This window comes from Sinocyclocheilus grahami, unplaced genomic scaffold, assembly GCF_001515645.1.
Source record: "Sinocyclocheilus grahami isolate Dianchi unplaced genomic scaffold, SAMN03320097.WGS_v1.1 scaffold25.1, whole genome shotgun sequence".
Taxonomy (NCBI): Eukaryota; Metazoa; Chordata; class Actinopteri; order Cypriniformes; family Cyprinidae; genus Sinocyclocheilus; species Sinocyclocheilus grahami.
Window position 1 is genome coordinate 4,625,807 of NW_015505204.1, and position 23,581 is coordinate 4,649,387.

Genomic DNA, 23,581 nt, shown 5'->3' on the forward strand with positions numbered 1-23,581 from the left:
GCTGTCCAATGATCGACTTTGATCTTCATCTTCTCAGATTAGTTCTAACAAGTCGTAGCCATTCCTCTGTTCCTGTGCAAATGGAACATATGGAAAATAGAGAATAAAGAAAAATATAGAAATTTCCATAACACTTCAGAGTTCTTTTTTTTAAAGAGAGATTTTCTACAACTATTTTAAGACACCTTAAGAAGTATAATATTATAAATATATTCATAATAAAAATAAATAAATGAATAAATAATAATAATAGTTATATTATTCAAGAGTTTGAGGATGAGCCAAAAAAGGAGGAAAGGAGGAGACACCTGTGAATGAGGTCATTATGAACTGTATAAAACAGAGAGCTGCAGCTGAGATTGTATAATATTCTGCAGCCATCTCGGCTTTGTTGTCTTGACCTTATAGCGCAACACGAAGGTAAATGCATTTTTATCACGAAAGACATATATTTTCTGTTATGTTGTCAACCCAAAAAGTTTGCTGGTTGCACTAAAGTTGCCTATCCTGATCACGTATACTGGGCAATTTTATCTGCACTTGAATTGGTTTGTTTTTGCTGTTGAAACGGAAAACTATGCATGTTGTGTTTCCGATGAAGACTGTCTGTCTGGGTCTGTGCTGTTAACAAATATTTGACAGCCTCAGATTTCCCTTTAGGCGGAGGGTGAACGAACTCCAGGAGGAAAGCGTAAACTATACGCACATCGTAAACAAGTCTTAAAGGGGACATATGATGCTGCTAAAAAGAACATTATTTTGTGTATTTGGTGTAATGAAATGTGTTGTGGGCTTGAGAACGGTGCGCCCGGCAATTTCGACGAAGGAGCGTCCGGAAGGTGATCCACAGCGTGAAGTTGATGTATTTCCTCAGCGACCAGCACGGATCAGCTCCAGGCATGACGAAGCGGATATCGCCCTCTTTTGGAAGACCAAACAAAGTAGTTTCGCTTTCACAACGAAACACACAGCGTCTTTACGACATGGCGGCGGAAACAACAAAACTACAGCGAGAATAAAAGTTACGCCTTCTTTCTTTGCGTGAACATTTGGGCGGTGTTATGCAAATCATCCCACAGAGCGAAGTAGGTATGTGGGGGCGTGTTAGAAAGAGGCGTTTTAGGTAGGCGTGGCTGACTCTTAACTTTTATAAAGAATATCTCTTAGGATTTGAGACTTTAGTGTTTGCAACTTTACAGATCTTCTTTATGCACCAAGAGCTTGTAACACTCCAAAGAGAAAGAAAAAATTGAAATCGCATCATATGACCCCTTTAATATCCATAAACCAGATGGGTGTCATGTCATAAAATATTTTGAATATGACTGAATTTGTATTAAACGTGATCACAATTTAATAAAAAATATTATAAGTTATTAGTTATAACGCTTTTATGTCCAAGGTTGTTCAAAGTACGAATATATTGTATACAGCAAGCTAGCAAAGAACATTTACATGATCAAGGAACATTATCACTGACTTCTAGCGCGAGTTTAAGACCACTTTAAATAAGTCCTGTTATAATGAAGCTGTCTAGAATTTGCGAGAGTGCAAGATTCAGTCTGCGAGCCGAGCGAGCGCTCTGAACAAAACTGGTTTCAGCGATGACTAATCTAAACGCCTCTGATTGGCCATTGCGTTCATAAGCTCAACACATTCGTGTGTGATTGGTTGTAATGCTCAAGGCCGTAAAAACGAGTATAAAGAAAAATGTGGCAAATTGAGCAGGTATAAATTCAATGCCGCAATCGACACTTTTCATTACAGTATATTTTCACTTTTATTCCGTTTTCCTGTTGTATTGTTCTCCTGTCTGGGAAGTTGATTCATTTTTATAATTTTATTTTGCCACTATTTCGTTGTCATGTATGTTATTTGATATGGCAATTTAATACTATCACAATCTTTTGGCAGTGAACGTTTTGGGTGGATTTCTTCTTGGAGTGCGCGGGTTTCGGAGAGCTTTTGGGTGGAAATCATTGACGCTAACAACGTTTCTGATTTCGTCAGACGGTCAGAGTCACGTGATCCAGCTGAAGCGCCAAACTTTGAACGCGCGCGTTCACCGACTGTTCACTCGGTAAAACATGTAAGTTTTCTGACTGAGTAACAAAATAAATCGAACCAAATACATTTGAAAGGTTTTCATACGAAACGTTCACAATGCCTGCCGAGTTATTTTGGTATTAGAGGTTGTTTCTTCTCATTGTCTGTCATGTTTTGTAGGACGGAGCACAACATACCTATAATCATTTTGAGCGATGAAGATGATGATGAAGGTGACTTTTTGAGGACCCACAACGATTCCTCTGTGCTGATCGTTGAAATTGAGAGGAACGAAGCAGGTAATCTGCGTTGTGTATTAAACATGACACCAACAAAACTAAATGTTACAATGGTGCACATTAAGATGTACGTTACCATAAAAGAAGTGTGTGTGTGTGTGTGTGTGTGTGTGTGTGTGTGTGTGTGTGTGTGTGTGTGTGTGTGTGTGTGCTGGTTTATATATCCTGGTTGGGACTTAAACCTGACTACACAGACTCATGGGGACTCGTGTCACGGTGGGGACCTAAATTGTGGTCCCCACGGGTACAAAAGCTTATAAATCATACAGAATTAGTTTTTTTGAGAAAGTAAAAATGCAGAAAGTCTCCTGTGAGGGGTAGGTTTAGGGGTAGGGTTGGTGTAGGGCAATAGATTATACGGTCTGTACAGTATAAAAGCCATTACGCCTATGGAGAGTCCCCACAAGGATAGCCGACCAGACATGTGTGTGTGTGAGACTGTGACTGTGACTATGGTAATACATTTTTTTTTCTTATACCATGGTAGTAGGCTACCTCTTTAAAGTTCATCACAGTACCATGCTGTACCATAAATACTATGGCATATGAATATAGTAATCCTTCAGTAGCACTGTCATATGTCTGTTTCTCTTTGTTGATCTCAGATGTATCTAAACATATTGAAGAGTTGGATGAAGACTTGGCCATCACATACTCCCAAACTGCAACAGTGCTTCCACACGCAAGATATGACTGCACCCTGGCATTCTGGTCAGTAAAGCAGTGAGGCTACTCTTGTGTAAAGGACTTGTGTTGTGTCTGTGAGTGTTTACGTGCCTTTGTGTGCTTGCTTGTTCTAGTCGAGCAGAGCAGGACGTTTCAGGACCTCTACAAGATAATGCAAAGCACTGTGATCAGTGTTTCTGCTATATCTGTGACAAACTGGCATCCATGGTGAGTTCACTGGCTTCTAACCTAAATCTAACCTAGGGTTTATGTTAGTGGATAAAACGTGTATTCAAATGTCAGGTTGTTACGAGACATCAGAAGGGAAAAAAGCTAATTACATTTTTGCATAGAAAAAGTGAGTCATTTTTTGGGACCATTAGGCTGTTTTGTGACCTAATTTAACGATCAACAAAGAAACTTTTCGCTTACTGTTTTATTTATAGTGTGAATTCGGGCATACTACTCTTTTGGCGTATTGTTTTTTGCATTCTATTTATAGTAGGGAAGTATTTCATTTCGGACACCGTGCCAGTTGCAGCTTAAACTGTTATGCAGTTTATCTTCTTGCTTTCTTTGTAAGGGTGACGGACTGCAAACTAGTGATATATATCATTTTTAATTGTACCACAAAGTGACTGGTGCAACCTTGTGCTCTGATAGATTCTTAATATAATGGAGCTCCTGAAATTAAACTGGAAATTCACTTGTAAAATTAAAGTCATCCCACACAATGGTAAGATTATCAAATAAGATTGATCTGGGCTCGTGATCCAGGGTAGTATCTTACAACTGAAACATGCCTCAGAGAGCTAAAAAAATGAGCTCTAAAGTAAAACAGTATTAACTCAGTAAAATCATTCATATTCATTTATCATTGAACTTAAGACTTTACAAGTGTATGGGATGAATAGATTATCATATGGGCTCCTACTTTTATTGTATATGTACACTTTCCGGTTAAACTTCATCCACATTGATCTCTCAACATCTCATAATAGACTTATCTAAAATATGTGAATAATTTTTAATTGAAAACATTTTATCTGACTCCCTAGACCAGGGATCCTCAAATCTGGCCCACTGTCCACTTTCCTGCAGAGTTTAGCTGTAACTCTAATCAAACACACCTGAGTTTGCTAATCAATGTCTTCAGGATCATTAGAAAATCACAGGTAGGTGAGTTTGATCAGGGTTGGAGCTAAATTCTGCAGCGCATTGGTCCTCCAGGGCAAGATTTGAGGAAACCTGCCCTAGACTCTCACCAGGACTACTGACCTTGACTACAGAAAGAAGCATTATTTACACCGCATTTGCTGATTAAACTTGAAACGAGAGACAGCAGAGAGATAAAAAGAACAAAATATCGAAGTCTTCTACAAAGCGTGTGAAAAAATGAAGGGGCCTGTGCTCATAAGTTATCCGAGGCCTTGCATTTGAGTGACTGAGTGATTAACTTCTCCATGCTTAAAAATCTAACCCTTACATGTACTGCATGACCTCATTTGGGCAGTGACCTTCTTGAAACCTTTGTCCTTCTCCACTAATTCCTCTGTCATAAGCCTCATATATTGAGTATAAAAAAAGCTAAAGAGTACATCAAATAAAAATATTGATTTACACACTTAATTTATGCATGTCAAAAGCAAAATGTGTCTTTCATGATAAAAATTTATGTAAAAATGTATGTAACTTGTGTAAAATTAAAATGATCTATATGCAGTGGCATTGATTGAATGCACTGGTTACTGGTTTTATTCTTGTTGTTTCCAGGCTCTTCTACACGCATATCTTAATGTCTAATAAAAAATATACTACAACAATTGAAATAATATACTACAGTTTTCTTTCAGTATCATTGAGATAACTTTAAAGTTTTTTAAAAATGGTTTTAGTTGCCTATAACCCTGATTTCCCCCCACCCCCAAGCTAAGTTTGCCTAACATGCACATAGATTTACTTGAACTAATCTTTCCTGAAGACAGTTTCTTCACATGGTGTGAAGTCTTGGTTGGTTTTATTTTGGCCATACTTACTGATTTAATACATACCAGGATAAAAACAAGTCCACTTTTGTGTTTGTATTTAATAGTGCGAGCTCTGGACCATCCCTGGGATTTGCCACTGTAATGCCCATAAACACAGCGTCTACTGGAAAGCCCTCCGTGACAAGAGTCTGATGGGATTTCTGCATGAGTTGAACTTCACCTTTGACCCACTGGATATGGATTCAGACTTACGATGTGCAGGTATGTTTTCTCACTTGACTAAACTGTAGATTTATTGTCTCCTAGTCCCTTTGCCAGCCTAAATCTTTGATTCATTTGTGTGTTTATCTGGTAGAAACTTCACTGCAGAAATTTGCTGGTAGTTTGGCAATGAAGTATGCAACTTTTTTGTTGGGGTTTGAGACTCCCAACCATTCAGCGAGCTGTCGGTGCACCTGTCACCACAACATTAACAGCAATACACAGAGTCAAACCATTGGATGTAAAGGATGCTATAAACATCACTTTAAGATGCTGGAGTATGAGTGAGTGGTTCTCCTTTTATATTATTTTCAAAAGTTGCTATTTGTATTTTGCTAGTTAAATTATCGTAAAATTATTAAATAAACCAAATTGTGTGTGTGGGGTGGGGGGGGGGGGGATCTTAAATTGGAAATTGTCACAGTTTTATTTAGATTATGTGGGTGGAATTGAGGAAATTGGTTTAAGGCTTGTATTTTGCATAAGAAATAAACATGTTTTAAATAGTGTTATTATGGTAGCAAGATTTTATCTAAGTATGGTCAATACTAGGTGTGTGCCTGCCATATCATGATTTTTGATCTTGGACGATTAAAATGTATCCACAATCTTCTTTTAAAGATGTATCGTAGTTCTGGCACCTCCATCTCAATATGCTGAACAATGCTACATATATTCACATCAAATGTTATCTAAGTGGTAGTGTTACACTAATGGGACACTGCACTTATTTTGCAGTCACAAAAGCACATAAGTTGAATATGTTTAAAGCCTTGCCAGTTAAACATTTAATTTGCGTGCTGTTCTGACATGCACTTTTTCTGAGTGCGTGCACACTAAAAAGCCTGTCAAACAGCACCTGATTACTTGACTAAGTTATCTTTCACGTCTGATTGCACTGATACTGTCAAAAACACAAGTTTCACATAAACTAGGGCTGCCCCCTAATAGTCGACTAACCGGTCGACCAAAATTTTAATAGTCGCAGAAAAGAAATAAAATAAAATCCACAGGAAGTGGTGAGGTCACGCAGTCCACGGGACAGGTCATTAACGACTGGTCTTTGTGGTAATACAGTACATCTGGCAGGACATCCAAACGCTCTCCTATCGTTCATCGACCTCAAATATGGCTTTTCATCTGAAAGATGTAAGTAGTAGCAACTTTACATGGCTGCTCAATCTAATGTTAACCTAGAAAAAGTGCGCTATTCAAGTGTCTGTGTGGAGTGTGGAAGCTGAACAGTAGCTCGCACTGCAGGACAGATGGAGGTGCTGGTGCGCTCACTTACTCTTTAAAATACTCCACCATTTTTGCTCATACAGATAAGGGCAATGCATCTTTTGAATCTGTAAAGACTGTTTATTTGTGTGCACTCAAAATAACAAAATGTTGCGCTTTTGTAAAATAATGAAAGCCAACAGATGCGCTTTCTGCCTTCTCTGTATATTTTGTTACCTAAGGCTTTGTTTTTAAAATTAGTTTGACTTTACTGCTCAGACAACTTGCAAAATAGTAAAACCAACATGAAAAAGAATTGATAAGATCATGATTTTCCTGAAAATAAAAAAATCGTGGTATGATATTATTGCCATACCTCTAATTAATAATAGTGATTCTTTTTGAAGAATCCACTAATTATAATTATCAAATTATGTAATCAGTGCATAAAACCGGAGTGCTTGCTATACTAAAATTGTTCTTTTTTGATTTTGCAGTTACACTGTTGTGAGTCAACATATCAAAATGTTTTTGAATGAAGCAAAGAAGGAGAATCCGAAGGCTTGTGTTGTGATGCTGCTAGGGGCTATTAAGCTTTTCGTCAACCACACAACTCCTGGGTAATGTGTTTTACGCTATTGCGCATTCTGACCCGTCTTTACAATGTAATGTATAATTACAGCTCTTAGTGTGTTATATCTCCCTTGCAGAAATATACATGCTGCTAACACTGTATCTGAAACCATGTCAATGCTCCTGTGGAGGTAATGCTACAAACAAAAGTTATTTTGTGTGTTTACTTGGAGTTTACGTTTTCTTAAACTGTGTTTGTCTTCCAGATTTATGACAAAGGTGTGGACGCTTTTAGTTGGCTTAGATTTTTCTGGCTCTTTTATAAAGCAGCTGGAGTCTTTCTACCAGAAGCTTCCTCTGCCTTCAAACTGCACATTGCCAAAAAGGTAACACCACAACATCACTTGCATTTGGAAAAGCTTCTTGAAGAATATTTAATCCAAAAAGGAAATTCTAATCATCATTGGCTCCCCTTATGTTGTTTCCTAGTTTAAAGAATTTGCTTGCTAATACACTAATTGTTCAGTTGATTTGTTTTTTTTGGCTGCAGTCTGAGTGTGCTACCTTGGGATGATCCCTTGCTCTCTGCTGTGATGAAAGGTCAAAACATCACTGGAGAGAGGCAGGGCAAAGGTCGAAGGCATCAAGTCTTGTGTGAACCTCTGGTTGTGATTCAAGCGAGAGTCTGTAAACTTCAACAGCAAAACAAGTAATGCTTCTTCCTTAGTGTACTTTTTATGCTTTGTTTGCTATTAAAGTGCTCTTCATTTACTTGAATGATATGTGTAATAAATCATATAGGCCAGCAAAGAATCTTCATACCCAAAGCTCAGCAGTTGTTGAATTCAAATATCGGTAATTCACAAAGTTCTGTGCATACTTAAAACAAAAGTATTTTTTTTCACTAGGAATAAAAAAAAATACTACAATGACTGATAATAGTATATACCCTATTTAAATCCATTCAAGAGATTTTCCCTTGTAAACAGCACGGAAAATAATTGAGATTCTGTGTGGACTAGTGATACTTTGAGTTATTTTGTAAGTGTCATTGCTGTAGCCCTTGCCAACTCTAATAAAACTATAATCCACCCTTAGATTATTAAAATTACCCTTAAAATTATAATCTACATGTTTGTTAGATACCGTGAGCTGGCTCGCTATCTCAAAGTTGTCAAAAGCATCAATAATCCCACGTGAGTTACAGCTGCATGTCATGAATATACATTGTGTTATATATTCAGATTATTGTTATTACTATTTATGGTCCAATCTTTCATTGTATTTCTGTCTGTCTGGGATTTAGGCTGCAGAGAATGAAAGACTTGGTTCCCCTGTACCTGTGCAAGGTAAATTGAAATAAAGCCATTTCCTTCATTGCTTTTTATGTTAATACATTGCCTGAAAAGGAGTGTAGAATTGTGAAAATGCATTTAAAAAACAGTTTACCAAAAAAATGAAATTTTGGTTAATTTAGTCACCCTCAGGGCATCCAAGATGTAGATGAGTTTTTTTCCATTGGAACTTGGAGATATTTAGCAGTCCAAACAGCTGATAAAAACATCACGATAATCCACATCAGTCCAGCCCATCAATGATCCTCATATTAAGTGTAAAACTAAATGTTTAAAAAATTTTAAACTGTAGCTTCCAGCTCTAAAGCCATCTCGTCTGAATCAGGAGAGAAATATGCACAGATCAAGCATTATTTATAAGCCAAAACGGTTCTAAATAAATGCGTTTGTGGAGTTGGATGTGAGGACAACAGGAGATGGCCTCTTTCACTGGAGTGTTATTATGGATTGTGGATTTAAAGTGATGGTTTAAAGTTAAAACGTCTTGATGGATTTGATTCTTAGGAGCATGCAGCTTTTTACTTCGCAAGATGTTTATTAATGGACTGGAATGGATTACTTGTGGATTATTGTGATGTTTTTATTAGCTGTTTGGACTCTTATTCTGACAGCACCCATTCACTGCAGAAAATCCATCGGTGATGTAATTTTGAATTTCTCCAAATGTGTTGCGATCAAGAAACAAACTCATCTACATTTTGGATGTCCTGAAGTTGAGTATGTTCTCAGCAAACTTTAATTTGAGTAAACTATTGAAGTTATGGAGTTTTCTAACTTACTGATACAAGGGATCTGTGGCCAGTATGCAAGGAACTGTTTCCAAAAATATAGGGCCAGATTTACTATGAGTTTGTGCCAGCGCAAACCCTCATTCGTGTTAAAAAACTACTGTCAGGATTTACTAAAGACACACAGTGGGAAATTAGCACTGAAAAGGCGTGGACACAGTTGTTTTTGCGACTCACCTTATTGAATAGGCATTTGTAGGAGTTTCTCTTTTGATTGATAAATTTATGGGAGAAGAGTATTTAAATGATTCACGCAACACAATTTACTAAGATTTGCGCTGGTCAATTCACTGGTATTTGTGGTATTATTTATCGCTCCAAAAAAGCATGTCTTAAAGCATTCGGTAATTTGCGCTGCTCTTGGTAGATTGCGCTGGTCATTATGGAAATGAGATGTGTCTGTGTTCTTTAATGTGCACCTTGTCAGTAAATCACCCACAGAATTTTCCCCTCCCATCGACGCGTTTATGGAATTGCACTTTAACGCTAATTTGCCTGGTTTAGTAAATCTGGGCCCGTATTCACAAAACTTTTTATCTTACCACTAAGTGTTCTCCTACATAGCAATAAAAGTTTTTAGCTAAGAGTTTTTTCTTAAAACCTATTCACAAAGCTACTGAGACAAACTTTTACTAAGGAATAGAGAGAAGTCTTAAGCTGAGTAAGGGCGGGGTTGACCTCGTTGCTATGGATGATGTCAGCATGCTTACTAATAGAGGTCGACCCCGATAGTGGATTCTACCGATACCGATAGCTAGGTTGGACCACACTGGCCGATACCGATTAATCAACCGATAGTTTTTAAAATAGTGAATGAAAACTAAAATAGTGCTTTACTATTAAAATAATCAGTACTGAACGATACTTTGTAAAGGAATACAAACATTAGTTAATTGAGCTATGAACTAACTTTAATGAACAATACAGTATATAATTAATATTTAATTTTAATGTTTACAGAAGCAACTTCAAAATGTAAAAACAGTATATGTTGAAATTAACACACTCTAAGATGGCCATCTTTAAATGTCTACACAAAGGCCATAGCATTGAAATTACATACATATGGATATTGTATGTCTGCTCTCACACTTTAATTGCTTCAATTCTAGAACACTTGATTATCTAATCAAAATAACAAAATATTGCAGTCACACACTGGGCAAAAAGCGCAGCGCCACGTCTAGGAGAACTCGCAGGTATCGGGGATCTCTCACACCAGGCGCGTCGCGTTCAGTTCAAGCAGCGCCCTAAAACAGTTTATTTAATCACCAAATGGGCTAAAGTTCAAAAATGATCAAAAAAGTGGCATTGAGTCTGAAGTTCGGTGTTTAAAAAAAAACCTGGCAAAACAGAAAGAAAAAGTGCAATCTATATTATAGCTCTCTATATGAAGCATACAGACTTTATTAGAGCCACAGAGAAACAAATTTTTCGCTGAAAAAATACACAATTTTAGAGCCTATGAAGTCATTATGTACATTAACAATGTTCTGGGACAAATATAATGTACATTAATGTAAATCTGTGTGCGCGGCAGGATTTCTGTCAGCTGCATGAACATGTTTGCTTTCTCACGTCAATGTCTCACGTTAAATCTGCAACTTTGCTGGCTAACAAATGCAATAAAGTGACCAGCTGGATATAAAATAATGCAAATAGATGTTAACAATCGTGACATTAAGCATTTGTGTCGGACTTGCATGTATTTTGGTCACATTGTTTTAATCATTTGAGGTCCTGCTAATGTCCTCTCAGCCTTGATAGCAAACATACTGCTGTTCTTTCTCCACTAATGCAGCATCTAGTTAACAAATTAATTACTTAGTAATGATTTGAAAATATGCACTATAGTGTACTGTGTACATACTGTTTTGTTATGTGCTGTCAGTGATTTCCGCCTCTAGAGGCCGCTCACTGCTGTCTAATGACAGAAGAGCTGCTCAGCCGCTCCAGCAACAGACGCAACCCGGAAAAACTATCGGCATGGATTTTTGCCAATTGCCAATAGTTCCAGCAATCAACTATCGGTGCCGATTAATTGGCAAAACCGATACATCAGTCAACCTCTACTTACTAACAATGCATATAGTGATTGGCTGATATTCTCTGTCAGAGATTTATTCATGGAAATATTGTAGAGCACAATATTATGTTGCCGTATTAAAATAAAGGGTTAAAATATAAAACATGTTAATTGCCACATTCAAATAAAGATTTTAAAATGTGTCTAATCCAGGACTGATTAAATCAGTATTTGTTCAGCTTATTGTCAGCCTCTTACATGTATGCTTCTCAAAAACAATTAGCGGATATGCATATAAACAGCCTTTTAATTAACAGACTAGAATAATCATGGCTGATAGTAATACATACAAATGTAAAAAAACAGCAACGAACAAACTGGATGCAAGAACAGCGGTTACTTCTTGCCCAACTGGTTAATGAAAACAAGGATATAATCAAAGGAAAATTTGGAGTTGGGGTAACCTCCAAAACCAAAGGTGATACCTTTTTAAAAGGTCATTATCATCAAATGTTTCTAAAATGTTTGTTCAAAGGCAGATTGCCGGCAACAGCCACTTTAGGATAGTTTGTGGCTTGGTCTTAGTGACTTAGCAGTCCTCTTCACTACTCCTAACCTATCACAGAATTAGGAGCTAGTTTTAGTGCTAAAACACTGTGAAATACTCTCAGAGCAAAAATTTAGGAGTTCTAAATTTAGGATTGACACGCCCATTATTTTTAAGATTTTCTCCTAAATCGACGAGTTATGAGCTACTTTTAGCCTTAAGGTGTTTTGTGAATACAGGCCCTGGCCCATGATCTTTATTAAAAAAATACGTTTATTTTCCTCTCAAAAAAAGAGGAAATGCGGTGGTTGCGGTCCCCAGTTTAAAAACTCCTTTGTGTGTTAAATTATGTGTAATGTTTGCATATAATCAATCAATGGAAAAGTTAATGAAAGTGATAGTGAAAATGCCACTTTTTGAGTGTTATGTTTGTGTGTTTAGGATGGTGACTACAGTGGTGCAGTCTGCCACATGTTATCACTATTGCCCGGTGCCACTTGCCTTGCTTCCTGTCTCACACCTCAACAGTTCAGAGCTTATCTCAGAATTCTCACATCAGGCCATGCCCCTGATGTAGCACAAGAATTGGATGCAGGAAATGGCCATATGATCATACCTGATCCTTTACTAAGCACTAAGTGGACACCGATCGAAGGTAGAGAATTGACAGCACTCTTATCCTCTTGTCAGAAACATACACAGAAATAAAGTCTGATTCCGGCCTGTACGTTCAGATCTTATGAGCTAATCACCATTGTGTTGCAAAGGCACTTATAGGAATAGTTTAAGTAGAAAGTAGAAGTTTAAGAGTAAAATGTTAGAAAATGTAAAACACTGACAACTCGTAATATAATTTATGTACGTTAAAGTAGCCAGATGTATTCAACTGGTTTGTTGAGGGAACAGGACTAACTTGGGGACAAATGTGACATTACACCCTCTGCTATTAAATAGGTATTGACATTTGTTTATATCTTACTATTGTAGGGCTATTATTTACAAAGTAGGAAAGCCAGAGAAACTTAAAAGGTCTGCCATCTTTGTTAATATCAACCCATATAAGGAAAAACATGCCCATTTAATATAGAAATGCTGTTTGACATAAATATACTTTTCCTGTTTTTAATCCTTAATCTTATTCAGTGAGGAAAATTCAGTTGTACATTTGCACACTCGTTTATCAGATCAGTAGTGAATGCAGAAAGAACTTCAGGATTGAAAACGCTGCTGATTTGCAGCTTGACAGTCACAGATCACATACCTTTCAGATTAAAGTTAATTTTTTTTAATAATTAGCGATGGCATTAAAATGTAATGCTTAATGTGCGATTTGTTTCTGTACTTTCATTGAAGGTTCAAATTCATTCAAGATGATGGAGGCACTGAAGTTTGCACTGAGGGTTCTGGACTGTAACAACATTGTTTTTGCTGATGTAGGTAAAATGGTATATAATGGTATTTTATGTAACTTATTTCATGTGCAAATGCTCAGTTGACTTTTGTGTCACATTTGAATTCAATACTTTTACCTTACCATTTTATTTATATTTATTGCTGGCCACCAACATGTATTTAGAGTTTGTTAACTGAAACATCAATTTGTGTATTTAGCTTTTATCCCTTGCATACTGAATGTGCGGCAAACAGCACATACCACACTCTACCCACAAGGGTGGAACTGTATCTACTGTAACATTGTGTGATACAGTATTAAACACCAGTTAGACGCTACCTATCAAAGTTTCTTAACTCTTCATGTGTGTTGGCTTAGTACTCACTTGCAACTAGAGTGTGCTGTCAGTGTCTTTTCAAGGTCTGGCTGCTTTTATAATGGCTGTCTCTGTTTTTAGTCAGAAACGTGGGTGTATCTGCTCAGCATTGTCAGTTCCAGTTTTACTACTCCAGATGGTGTTCCTGTTGGTGCATTCTATGCCGAGCCTGACGTCACCTATCAAACGGTGAGAGGAGTGTGTTTATTTAGTGTCTGTCTGGATGGGGAGAGGATTGGAAAACTTACTGAGATGTTATGGTGGAGACTGATAGCTGTTTGTTTCTGCTCAGGTGACCAGAGATGCTGCCAGTGCAATTCTTGAGGAGCTGACGACAACTTCCCGTATACATATCCCCAAAACCTTTGAGAGTGTGAGTTTTAATGAATTAAATCTTTGCAACACACTCTAAGATGGCCATCTTTAAATGTCTACACAAAGGCCATAGCATTGAAATTACATACATATGGATATTGTATGTCTGCTCTCACACTTTAATTGCTTCAATTCTAGAACACTTGATTATCTAATCAAAATAACAAAATATTGCAGTCACACACTGGGCAAAAAGCGCAGCGCCACGTCTAGGAGAACTCGCAGGTATCGGGGATCTCTCACACCAGGCGCGTCGCGTTCAGTTCAAGCAGCGCCCTAAAACAGTTTATTTAATCACCAAATGGGCTAAAGTTCAAAAATGATCAAAAAAGTGGCATTGAGTCTGAAGTTCGGTGTTTAAAAAAAAACCTGGCAAAACAGAAAGAAAAAGTGCAATCTATATTATAGCTCTCTATATGAAGCATACAGACTTTATTAGAGCCACAGAGAAACAAATTTTTCGCTGAAAAAATACACAATTTTAGAGCCTATGAAGTCATTATGTACATTAACAATGTTCTGGGACAAATATAATGTACATTAATGTAAATCTGTGTGCGCGGCAGGATTTCTGTCAGCTGCATGAACATGTTTGCTTTCTCACGTCAATGTCTCACGTTAAATCTGCAACTTTGCTGGCTAACAAATGCAATAAAGTGACCAGCTGGATATAAAATAATGCAAATAGATGTTAACAATCGTGACATTAAGCATTTGTGTCGGACTTGCATGTATTTTGGTCACATTGTTTTAATCATTTGAGGTCCTGCTAATGTCCTCTCAGCCTTGATAGCAAACATACTGCTGTTCTTTCTCCACTAATGCAGCATCTAGTTAACAAATTAATTACTTAGTAATGATTTGAAAATATGCACTATAGTGTACTGTGTACATACTGTTTTGTTATGTGCTGTCAGTGATTTCCGCCTCTAGAGGCCGCTCACTGCTGTCTAATGACAGAAGAGCTGCTCAGCCGCTCCAGCAACAGACGCAACCCGGAAAAACTATCGGCATGGATTTTTGCCAATTGCCAATAGTTCCAGCAATCAACTATCGGGGCCGATTAATTGGCAAAACCGATACATCAGTCAACCTCTACTTACTAACAATGCATATAGTGATTGGCTGATATTCTCTGTCAGAGATTTATTCATGGAAATATTGTAGAGCACAATATTATGTTGCCGTATTAAAATAAAGGGTTAAAATATAAAACATGTTAATTGCCACATTCAAATAAAGATTTTAAAATGTGTCTAATCCAGTACTGATTAAATCAGTATTTGTTCAGCTTATTGTCAGCCTCTTACATGTATGCTTCTCAAAAACAATTAGCGGATATGCATATAAACAGCCTTTTAATTAACAGACTAGAATAATCATGGCTGATAGTAATACATACAAATGTAAAAAAACAGCAACGAACAAACTGGATGCAAGAACAGCGGTTACTTCTTGCCCAACTGGTTAATGAAAACAAGGATATAATCAAAGGAAAATTTGGAGTTGGGGTAACCTCCAAAACCAAAGGTGATACCTTTTTAAAAGGTCATTATCATCAAATGTTTCTAAAATGTTTGTTCAAAGGCAGATTGCCGGCAACAGCCACTTTAGGATAGTTTGTGGCTTGGTCTTAGTGACTTAGCAGTCCTCTTCACTACTCCTAACCTATCACAGAATTAGGAGCTAGTTTTAGTGCTAAAACACTGTGAAATACTCTCAGAGCAAAAATTTAGGAGTTCTAAATTTAGGATTGACACGCCCATTATTTTTAAGATTTTCTCCTAAATCGACGAGTTATGAGCTACTTTTAGCCTTAAGGTGTTTTGTGAATACAGGCCCTGGCCCATGATCTTTATTAAAAAAATACATTTATTTTCCTCTCAAAAAAAGAGGAAATGCGGTGGTTGCGGTCCCCAGTTTAAAAACTCCTTTGTGTGTTAAATTATGTGTAATGTTTGCATATAATCAATCAATGGAAAAGTTAATGAAAGTGATAGTGAAAATGCCACTTTTTGAGTGTTATGTTTGTGTGTTTAGGATGGTGACTACAGTGGTGCAGTCTGCCACATGTTATCACTATTGCCCGGTGCCACTTGCCTTGCTTCCTGTCTCACACCTCAACAGTTCAGAGCTTATCTCAGAATTCTCACATCAGGCCATGCCCCTGATGTAGCACAAGAATTGGATGCAGGAAATGGCCATATGATCATACCTGATCCTTTACTAAGCACTAAGTGGACACCGATCGAAGGTAGAGAATTGACAGCACTCTTATCCTCTTGTCAGAAACATACACAGAAATAAAGTCTGATTCCGGCCTGTACGTTCAGATCTTATGAGCTAATCACCATTGTGTTGCAAAGGCACTTATAGGAATAGTTTAAGTAGAAAGTAGAAGTTTAAGAGTAAAATGTTAGAAAATGTAAAACACTGACAACTCGTAATATAATTTATGTACGTTAAAGTAGCCAGATGTATTCAACTGGTTTGTTGAGGGAACAGGACTAACTTGGGGACAAATGTGACATTACACCCTCTGCTATTAAATAGGTATTGACATTTGTTTATATCTTACTATTGTAGGGCTATTATTTACAAAGTAGGAAAGCCAGAGAAACTTAAAAGGTCTGCCATCTTTGTTAATATCAACCCATATAAGGAAAAACATGCCCATTTAATATAGAAATGCTGTTTGACATAAATATACTTTTCCTGTTTTTAATCCTTAATCTTATTCAGTGAGGAAAATTCAGTTGTACATTTGCACACTCGTTTATCAGATCAGTAGTGAATGCAGAAAGAACTTCAGGATTGAAAACGCTGCTGATTTGCAGCTTGACAGTCACAGATCACATACCTTTCAGATTAAAGTTAATTTTTTTTAATAATTAGCGATGGCATTAAAATGTAATGCTTAATGTGCGATTTGTTTCTGTACTTTCATTGAAGGTTCAAATTCGTGTCTAATCCAGTACTGATTAAATCAGTATTTGTTCAGCTTATTGTCAGCCTCTTACATGTATGCTTCTCAAAAACAATTAGCGGATATGCATATAAACAGCCTTTTAATTAACAGACTAGAATAATCATGGCTGATAGTAATACATACAAATGTAAAAAAACAGCAACGAACAAACTGGATGCAAGAACAGCGGTTACTTCTTGCCCAACTGGTTAATGAAAACAAGGATATAATCAAAGGAAAATTTGGAGTTGGGGTAACCTCCAAAACCAAAGGTGATACCTTTTTAAAAGGTCATTATCATCAAATGTTTCTAAAATGTTTGTTCAAAGGCAGATTGCCGGCAACAGCCACTTTAGGATAGTTTGTGGCTTGGTCTTAGTGACTTAGCAGTCCTCTTCACTACTCCTAACCTATCACAGAATTAGGAGCTAGTTTTAGTGCTAAAACACTGTGAAATACTCTCAGAGCAAAAATTTAGGAGTTCTAAATTTAGGATTGACACGCCCATTATTTTTAAGATTTTCTCCTAAATCGACGAGTTATGAGCTACTTTTAGCCTTAAGGTGTTTTGTGAATACAGGCCCTGGCCCATGATCTTTATTAAAAAAATACGTTTATTTTCCTCTCAAAAAAAGAGGAAATGCGGTGGTTGCGGTCCCCAGTTTAAAAACTCCTTTGTGTGTTAAATTATGTGTAATGTTTGCATATAATCAATCAATGGAAAAGTTAATGAAAGTGATAGTGAAAATGCCACTTTTTGAGTGTTATGTTTGTGTGTTTAGGATGGTGACTACAGTGGTGCAGTCTGCCACATGTTATCACTATTGCCCGGTGCCACTTGCCTTGCTTCCTGTCTCACACCTCAACAGTTCAGAGCTTATCTCAGAATTCTCACATCAGGCCATGCCCCTGATGTAGCACAAGAATTGGATGCAGGAAATGGCCATATGATCATACCTGATCCTTTACTAAGCACTAAGTGGACACCGATCGAAGGTAGAGAATTGACAGCACTCTTATCCTCTTGTCAGAAACATACACAGAAATAAAGTCTGATTCCGGCCTGTACGTTCAGATCTTATGAGCTAATCACCATTGTGTTGCAAAGGCACTTATAGGAATAGTTTAAGTAGAAAGTAGAAGTTTAAGAGTAAAATGTTAGAAAATGTAAAACACTGACAACTCGTAATATAATTTATGTACGTTAAAGTAGCCAGATGTATTCAACTGGTTTGTTGAGGGAACAGGACTAACTTGGGGACAAATGTGACATTACACCCTCTGCTATTAAATAGGTATTGACATTTGTTTATATCTTACTATTGTAGGGCTATTATTTACAAAGTAGGAAAGCCAGAGAAACTTAAAAGGTCTGCCATCTTTGTTAATATCAACCCATATAAGGAAAAACATGCCCATTTAATATAGAAATGCTGTTTGACATAAATATACTTTTCCTGTTTTTAATCCTTAATCTTATTCAGTGAGGAAAATTCAGTTGTACATTTGCACACTCGTTTATCAGATCAGTAGTGAATGCAGAAAGAACTTCAGGATTGAAAACGCTGCTGATTTGCAGCTTGACAGTCACAGATCACATACCTTTCAGATTAAAGTTAATTTTTTTTAATAATTAGCGATGGCATTAAAATGTAATGCTTAATGTGCGATTTGTTTCTGTACTTTCATTGAAGGTTCAAATTCATTCAAGATGATGGAGGCACTGAAGTTTGCACTGAGGGTTCTGGACTGTAACAACATTGTTTTTGCTGATGTAGGTAAAATGGTATATAATGGTATTTTATGTAACTTATTTCATGTGCAAATGCTCAGTTGACTTTTGTGTCACATTTGAATTCAATACTTTTACCTTACCATTTTATTTATATTTATTGCTGGCCACCAACATGTATTTAGAGTTTGTTAACTGAAACATCAATTTGTGTATTTAGCTTTTATCCCTTGCATACTGAATGTGCGGCAAACAGCACATACCACACTCTACCCACAAGGGTGGAACTGTATCTACTGTAACATTGTGTGATACAGTATTAAACACCAGTTAGACGCTACCTATCAAAGTTTCTTAACTCTTCATGTGTGTTGGCTTAGTACTCACTTGCAACTAGAGTGCTGTCAGTGTCTTTTCAAGGTCTGGCTGCTTTTATAATGGCTGTCTCTGTTTTTAGTCAGAAACGTGGGTGTATCTGCTCAGCGTTGTCAGTTCCAGTTTTACTACTCCAGATGGTGTTCCTGTTGGTGCATTCTATGCCGAGCCTGACGTCACCTATCAAACGGTGAGAGGAGTGTGTTTATTTAGTGTCTGTCTGGATGGGGAGAGGATTGGAAAACTTACTGAGATGTTATGGTGGAGACTGATAGCTGTTTGTTTCTGCTCAGGTGACCAGAGATGCTGCCAGTGCAATTCTTGAGGAGCTGACGACAACTTCCCGTATACATATCCCCAAAACCTTTGAGAGTGTGAGTTTTAATGAATTAAATCTTTGCAGTTTTTTTTGTCTAAACCTTGGGTTTTTAATTACTAAAATTAGTGGGAAATGACAATATCCATGGTTCGTACAGTCATGAAAAACCTGGCGAAGTCATGGAATTATAAAACAGCGATTTCCAGGCCTGGAAAAGTTTTGGGAAAATAAATAAACCCACAAAGTTTTGGAAAAGTCGTGGAAATCTATTTCACAAATCTCTGTATGATAGAATTATGTTTAATCATGTCCTGGATTCTGATGCAGGGTTGCGCTTATATCGCAAACATTTATTCAGTTTAGCATGTAGGTTAGATGAGCAAATAAATCCACACAGACTGTCTCGAGTGATTCAGCTGTACCGCGTAGGGATGGGCAATATGGGCTTAATAAATCACAATAATTTCTGGGCCCGTATTCACAAAACATTTTATCTTACCACTAAGAGTTCTCCTAAATAGCAGTATACGTTTTTAGTTAAGAGTTTTCTCTTAAAACCTATTCACAAAGCTGCCGAGACAAACTTTTACTAAGGAATAGACAGAAGTCTTAAGCTAAGAGTAAGGGCAGGGTTGACCTCGTTGCTATGGATGATGTCTGCATGCTTACTAACTATGCACACAGTGATTGGCTGATAGTCTCTGTCAGAGATTTATTCATAGAAATATTGTAGATCGCAATATTATGTTGCCATATTCAAATAAAGGTTTTAAAATAAAAATGTTAATTGCCACATTCAAATAAAGATTTTAAAATGCAGGCTAAGTGTCACTAATTAAACAAGTAGGCTATATATTCAGCTAATTGTCACCCTCTTTTGCTTCTTGTAAACAATTAGTCAATATGCATTAGGGCTGCACTCGACTAAAGATTTTTCTGATCGACTAGTAGTCGTTCATTTTAAGCATTAGTCGACTATTAGTTGCACTTTTATTAATAAACCATATAAATCATAATGAGCCTTTAATTGCCTACATAGCCTAATAAGCGCTCAAGCGCACGCAAAAAAGGCTTGCCACAGCGCACCGGCATATAATTATGAATGTGTTAGGGAAGTCAGCAAGTACACTGCATTAACGTTTGAATAATTTATTGTTACACTACTGCTTTCTGTTTTCGGTTTAAGAGATGAAGTCCACTAAACTGACTCGTCATCTCCGCAGTATGCGCCTGTATGCATGTTTCATACGGATTAAATAATCTAAGAATATTTTTTTTCTATTTGAATTGGTTCATTTGTTCTATAGATATATTTTCCATGTCTGTAATAAGGCAAGCATACACGGAGTTTCGAAGTGACGCGCTCAAGTTCACAGAGTCCAAGACGGCAGAAAGCGCATCCTGTTTGCTTTCATTATTTTACAAAAGCGCAACGTTTCGTTGTTATTCTGAGTGCACACGAATAAACGTAGAGTCTTTACAGATACAAAAGATGCATTATTCTTACCTGAATGACCAAAAATGACGACGTATTTTAAGAGCCAATGATCGCACCGGCGCCTCCATCTGTCATGCGGTAGCCGTGCATGCTATTGTTCAGCTTCCACAATCCGCACAAACATGTGAACTGCGCACTTTTTTTCTAGAAACATACCTAAAATAGGGTGTTGTGAGCATTACGGAGTACACACGTAATGCATTGACTGTTTAATTCATACTGGAAGGCGGAGGGCACCCTTGTGCAGAAACTCCATATATGCATTGCAGAAGTAGGCTATTAGCACTGATGCTCCAGGAAATCCCTAATATGGACAAAGGTATCCAGTTATCACTTGCTGAATAAAATGCGGATAGAGAAATTTTAACTGAGGAAACTTAAAGACAATAAACATACGATTGCACCAACATATGGTTTATCGGTGTTCTTCAAGCAATCTTGGGTGTTTTTATAAGGAAAAAGTATATTTATAATGCAATGCTAATGACATAGCCTTTATCACTGTGTATAATACTATAAAATAGTATGATTTCTGCCTCATTCTGTGATATGAAACCACGTCTGATCACAAAAAGTGATTTCAGACATGACTTATGTTAAGTTATTTTGGAGAAAAAGCATGTCAATAAATGGTATCTTTGTTGGACAACAGGTTTGTAAACGGGTTTATACACATGCAAAACTGTATTGCACACGTGCTACTGTAGTACATTTATTCATCGCAAAGACTGATTTTTTTCAGTCCTGACCAAACCAGTTCCAGATTGTAGAAGTAGCTCATCCTTTAGCAATATACTCCTCAATTTCACATCCTCCTTCCACCATGCCACTCCGCACTGTCATGAAAGGTAAGGTTTTTGTGAATTTTTTTTTATAAAAGATCAAAAGGATAACCAATGCAGGTTTATTTTTACAGGCTGCTTTGTTCATGTTTACAGAGGGTGTCAATAATTCTAGCTGTGTGTGTGTATTTGATTTAATTTCATTTTAATTTATTTCATTTTTACCCATGATCCTGAATATGCCTGACATAGTTTAAATAATACTTTATTAGATGATGTTCATAATTTTTGGTTATTGGTGTAGCATGTAATGTTGATTTACTCTCTTCCCATTAGGGTTATCCTGACCAGGCTAGACTGCTGTTGGCCACTCAGGCTTTGGTACTGCGCATTTTCCACTCACAGCTCAAGCCCATCCTCAGCGTCATCATGTCTTTCAAGGTGCTTATTTTCTCTAGTTTTTAGTCAACATGAGCAAGTTCAAATTCAAACTTTCCATTTACAGCTATAAACAAAAATAAGATGCTGAAGTGTTAGTATTGTATCATCCCATGTTAAATTTGATAGTCCTGATTATGTGCAGGCTCTTTTGTGTAATTGTTTGTACGTTTGCCTTCAGTTCAACCGCTGGGCGCTCCGTTGGTTCTTCTACAGTCTGCTGGTGAGACAAGATGTGCTGCACTACCTCCTTTGCTGTCTTCTGGAGGAACTGTCTGATGAGCAATACCAGCTCCTACAGAGGTAAGGGTGTGTGTTTGCACATATTAACCAAAACAAAAAACTTCATGTTAAGCATGTACATGCTCTATATCTGTTTCAGGAAGTGGAGTGAAACCGAACATTCCCTGGTTGCGTACTTCCTCTGCATGTACTTCTGGGAAAACAGCGTGATTCTGGACCTGAACACCTATCCCACCAATAGCTTGCTTGCCACTTGGAATGAGTAAGAAGCAGCAGTCCCATCACTGTAGTATAGTCATAAGTATAGCATAATACAGTTTATTACATAAACATCTAGATATCTCGAACATACTTTACCAAAGAGTGTTATAGATGCATGAATATTAAGAGGCAGTTTCTAATGTTAAATTGAATTGAATGTTTTGGATATTCCTGATTTACATTTATCCAGAGGGGTAACTTTGGGGATTGCCACTATAAAGCAATTTAGCAAATGTACATATTATATGAAAATGAATCTGTCATGCAATTTGTAAATGCACTCTGATTTCAGATCGCACAACCCTTGGCAACTAAGCTTGAAACTGTATCTTGAGTGCAACGTAAGAATGTTTTCTATTAGTTCATGTCTTGGTGTAATGTAAACTTACAAATATGTATTTGGTTAAATCTTAACTTGTGTTTTAAAGGTGAGCTACTCTTCTCTCTCGCAGGTGGCCAAACTTACTCCAGAAAAACGTAAAATCCTGCATCTAATCCAACAGCAAGGAAAATAAGTCCAACATCCTGTTTTAAAAACAAATTGTTTTAATGTACATACAGAGTGGATTTAATGTTTTCATATATTATAAATGGCATGGCAGTTTCGATTTTTTTTCCCGCCCTTTGTCCAGGCTTTTGTTTTCCTTCGGCTGGGAATTTACCAGTATTTTGCAATATTATGTGCAATTACAGGACTGATCAAATCTGGTGGATGTTAAATACAAACAATTATATTCCGCAACAGAACTCAACTTTTTGACCGTCAGCCGTGTTGTAAATAAATGAGTTTCAAATGCAACACTGATATAAAGCTGTTCAATTTTGCTTTGTTGTAGATCATTTAAGGTTGTAAAGTAACATTTCTCTGGAATCTTTGCATGAGATTAGACCACAATATTACTGTAAATATTCACTTCAACTTCCTTTGTCAACAAGATATCAAAGCAAGCGGATAACGTAAATATACTGTTATTGCAGGGCAAAAGCAAATTTTCATTTGAAGGCAATAAAAGCGAAGCAAAACTACTGTATAAAACAAATCATTGGCTAG

The 23,581-nt window shown here is 37.0% G+C and overlaps 1 protein-coding gene across 1 annotated transcript; it reads left to right on the top strand.

Moving 5' to 3' along the window:
• Positions 1 to 376: 376 nt before the first annotated feature.
• On the top strand, positions 377 to 23,561 carry LOC107564628 (uncharacterized). The gene is made up of 22 exons (XM_016249759.1): positions 377 to 420; positions 1,915 to 2,089; positions 2,227 to 2,345; positions 2,951 to 3,056; positions 3,146 to 3,239; positions 5,104 to 5,260; positions 5,355 to 5,544; positions 6,979 to 7,101; positions 7,192 to 7,245; positions 7,321 to 7,440; positions 7,605 to 7,763; positions 8,197 to 8,250; positions 8,361 to 8,403; positions 12,212 to 12,425; positions 13,124 to 13,203; positions 19,072 to 19,179; positions 19,283 to 19,363; positions 21,925 to 22,029; positions 22,208 to 22,329; positions 22,409 to 22,531; positions 22,823 to 22,871; positions 22,983 to 23,561. Coding segments are annotated over exons 2-22 (2,166 nt in total). The 5' UTR covers positions 377 to 420; positions 1,915 to 2,087; the 3' UTR covers positions 23,046 to 23,561.
• Positions 23,562 to 23,581: the final 20 nt, after the last annotated feature.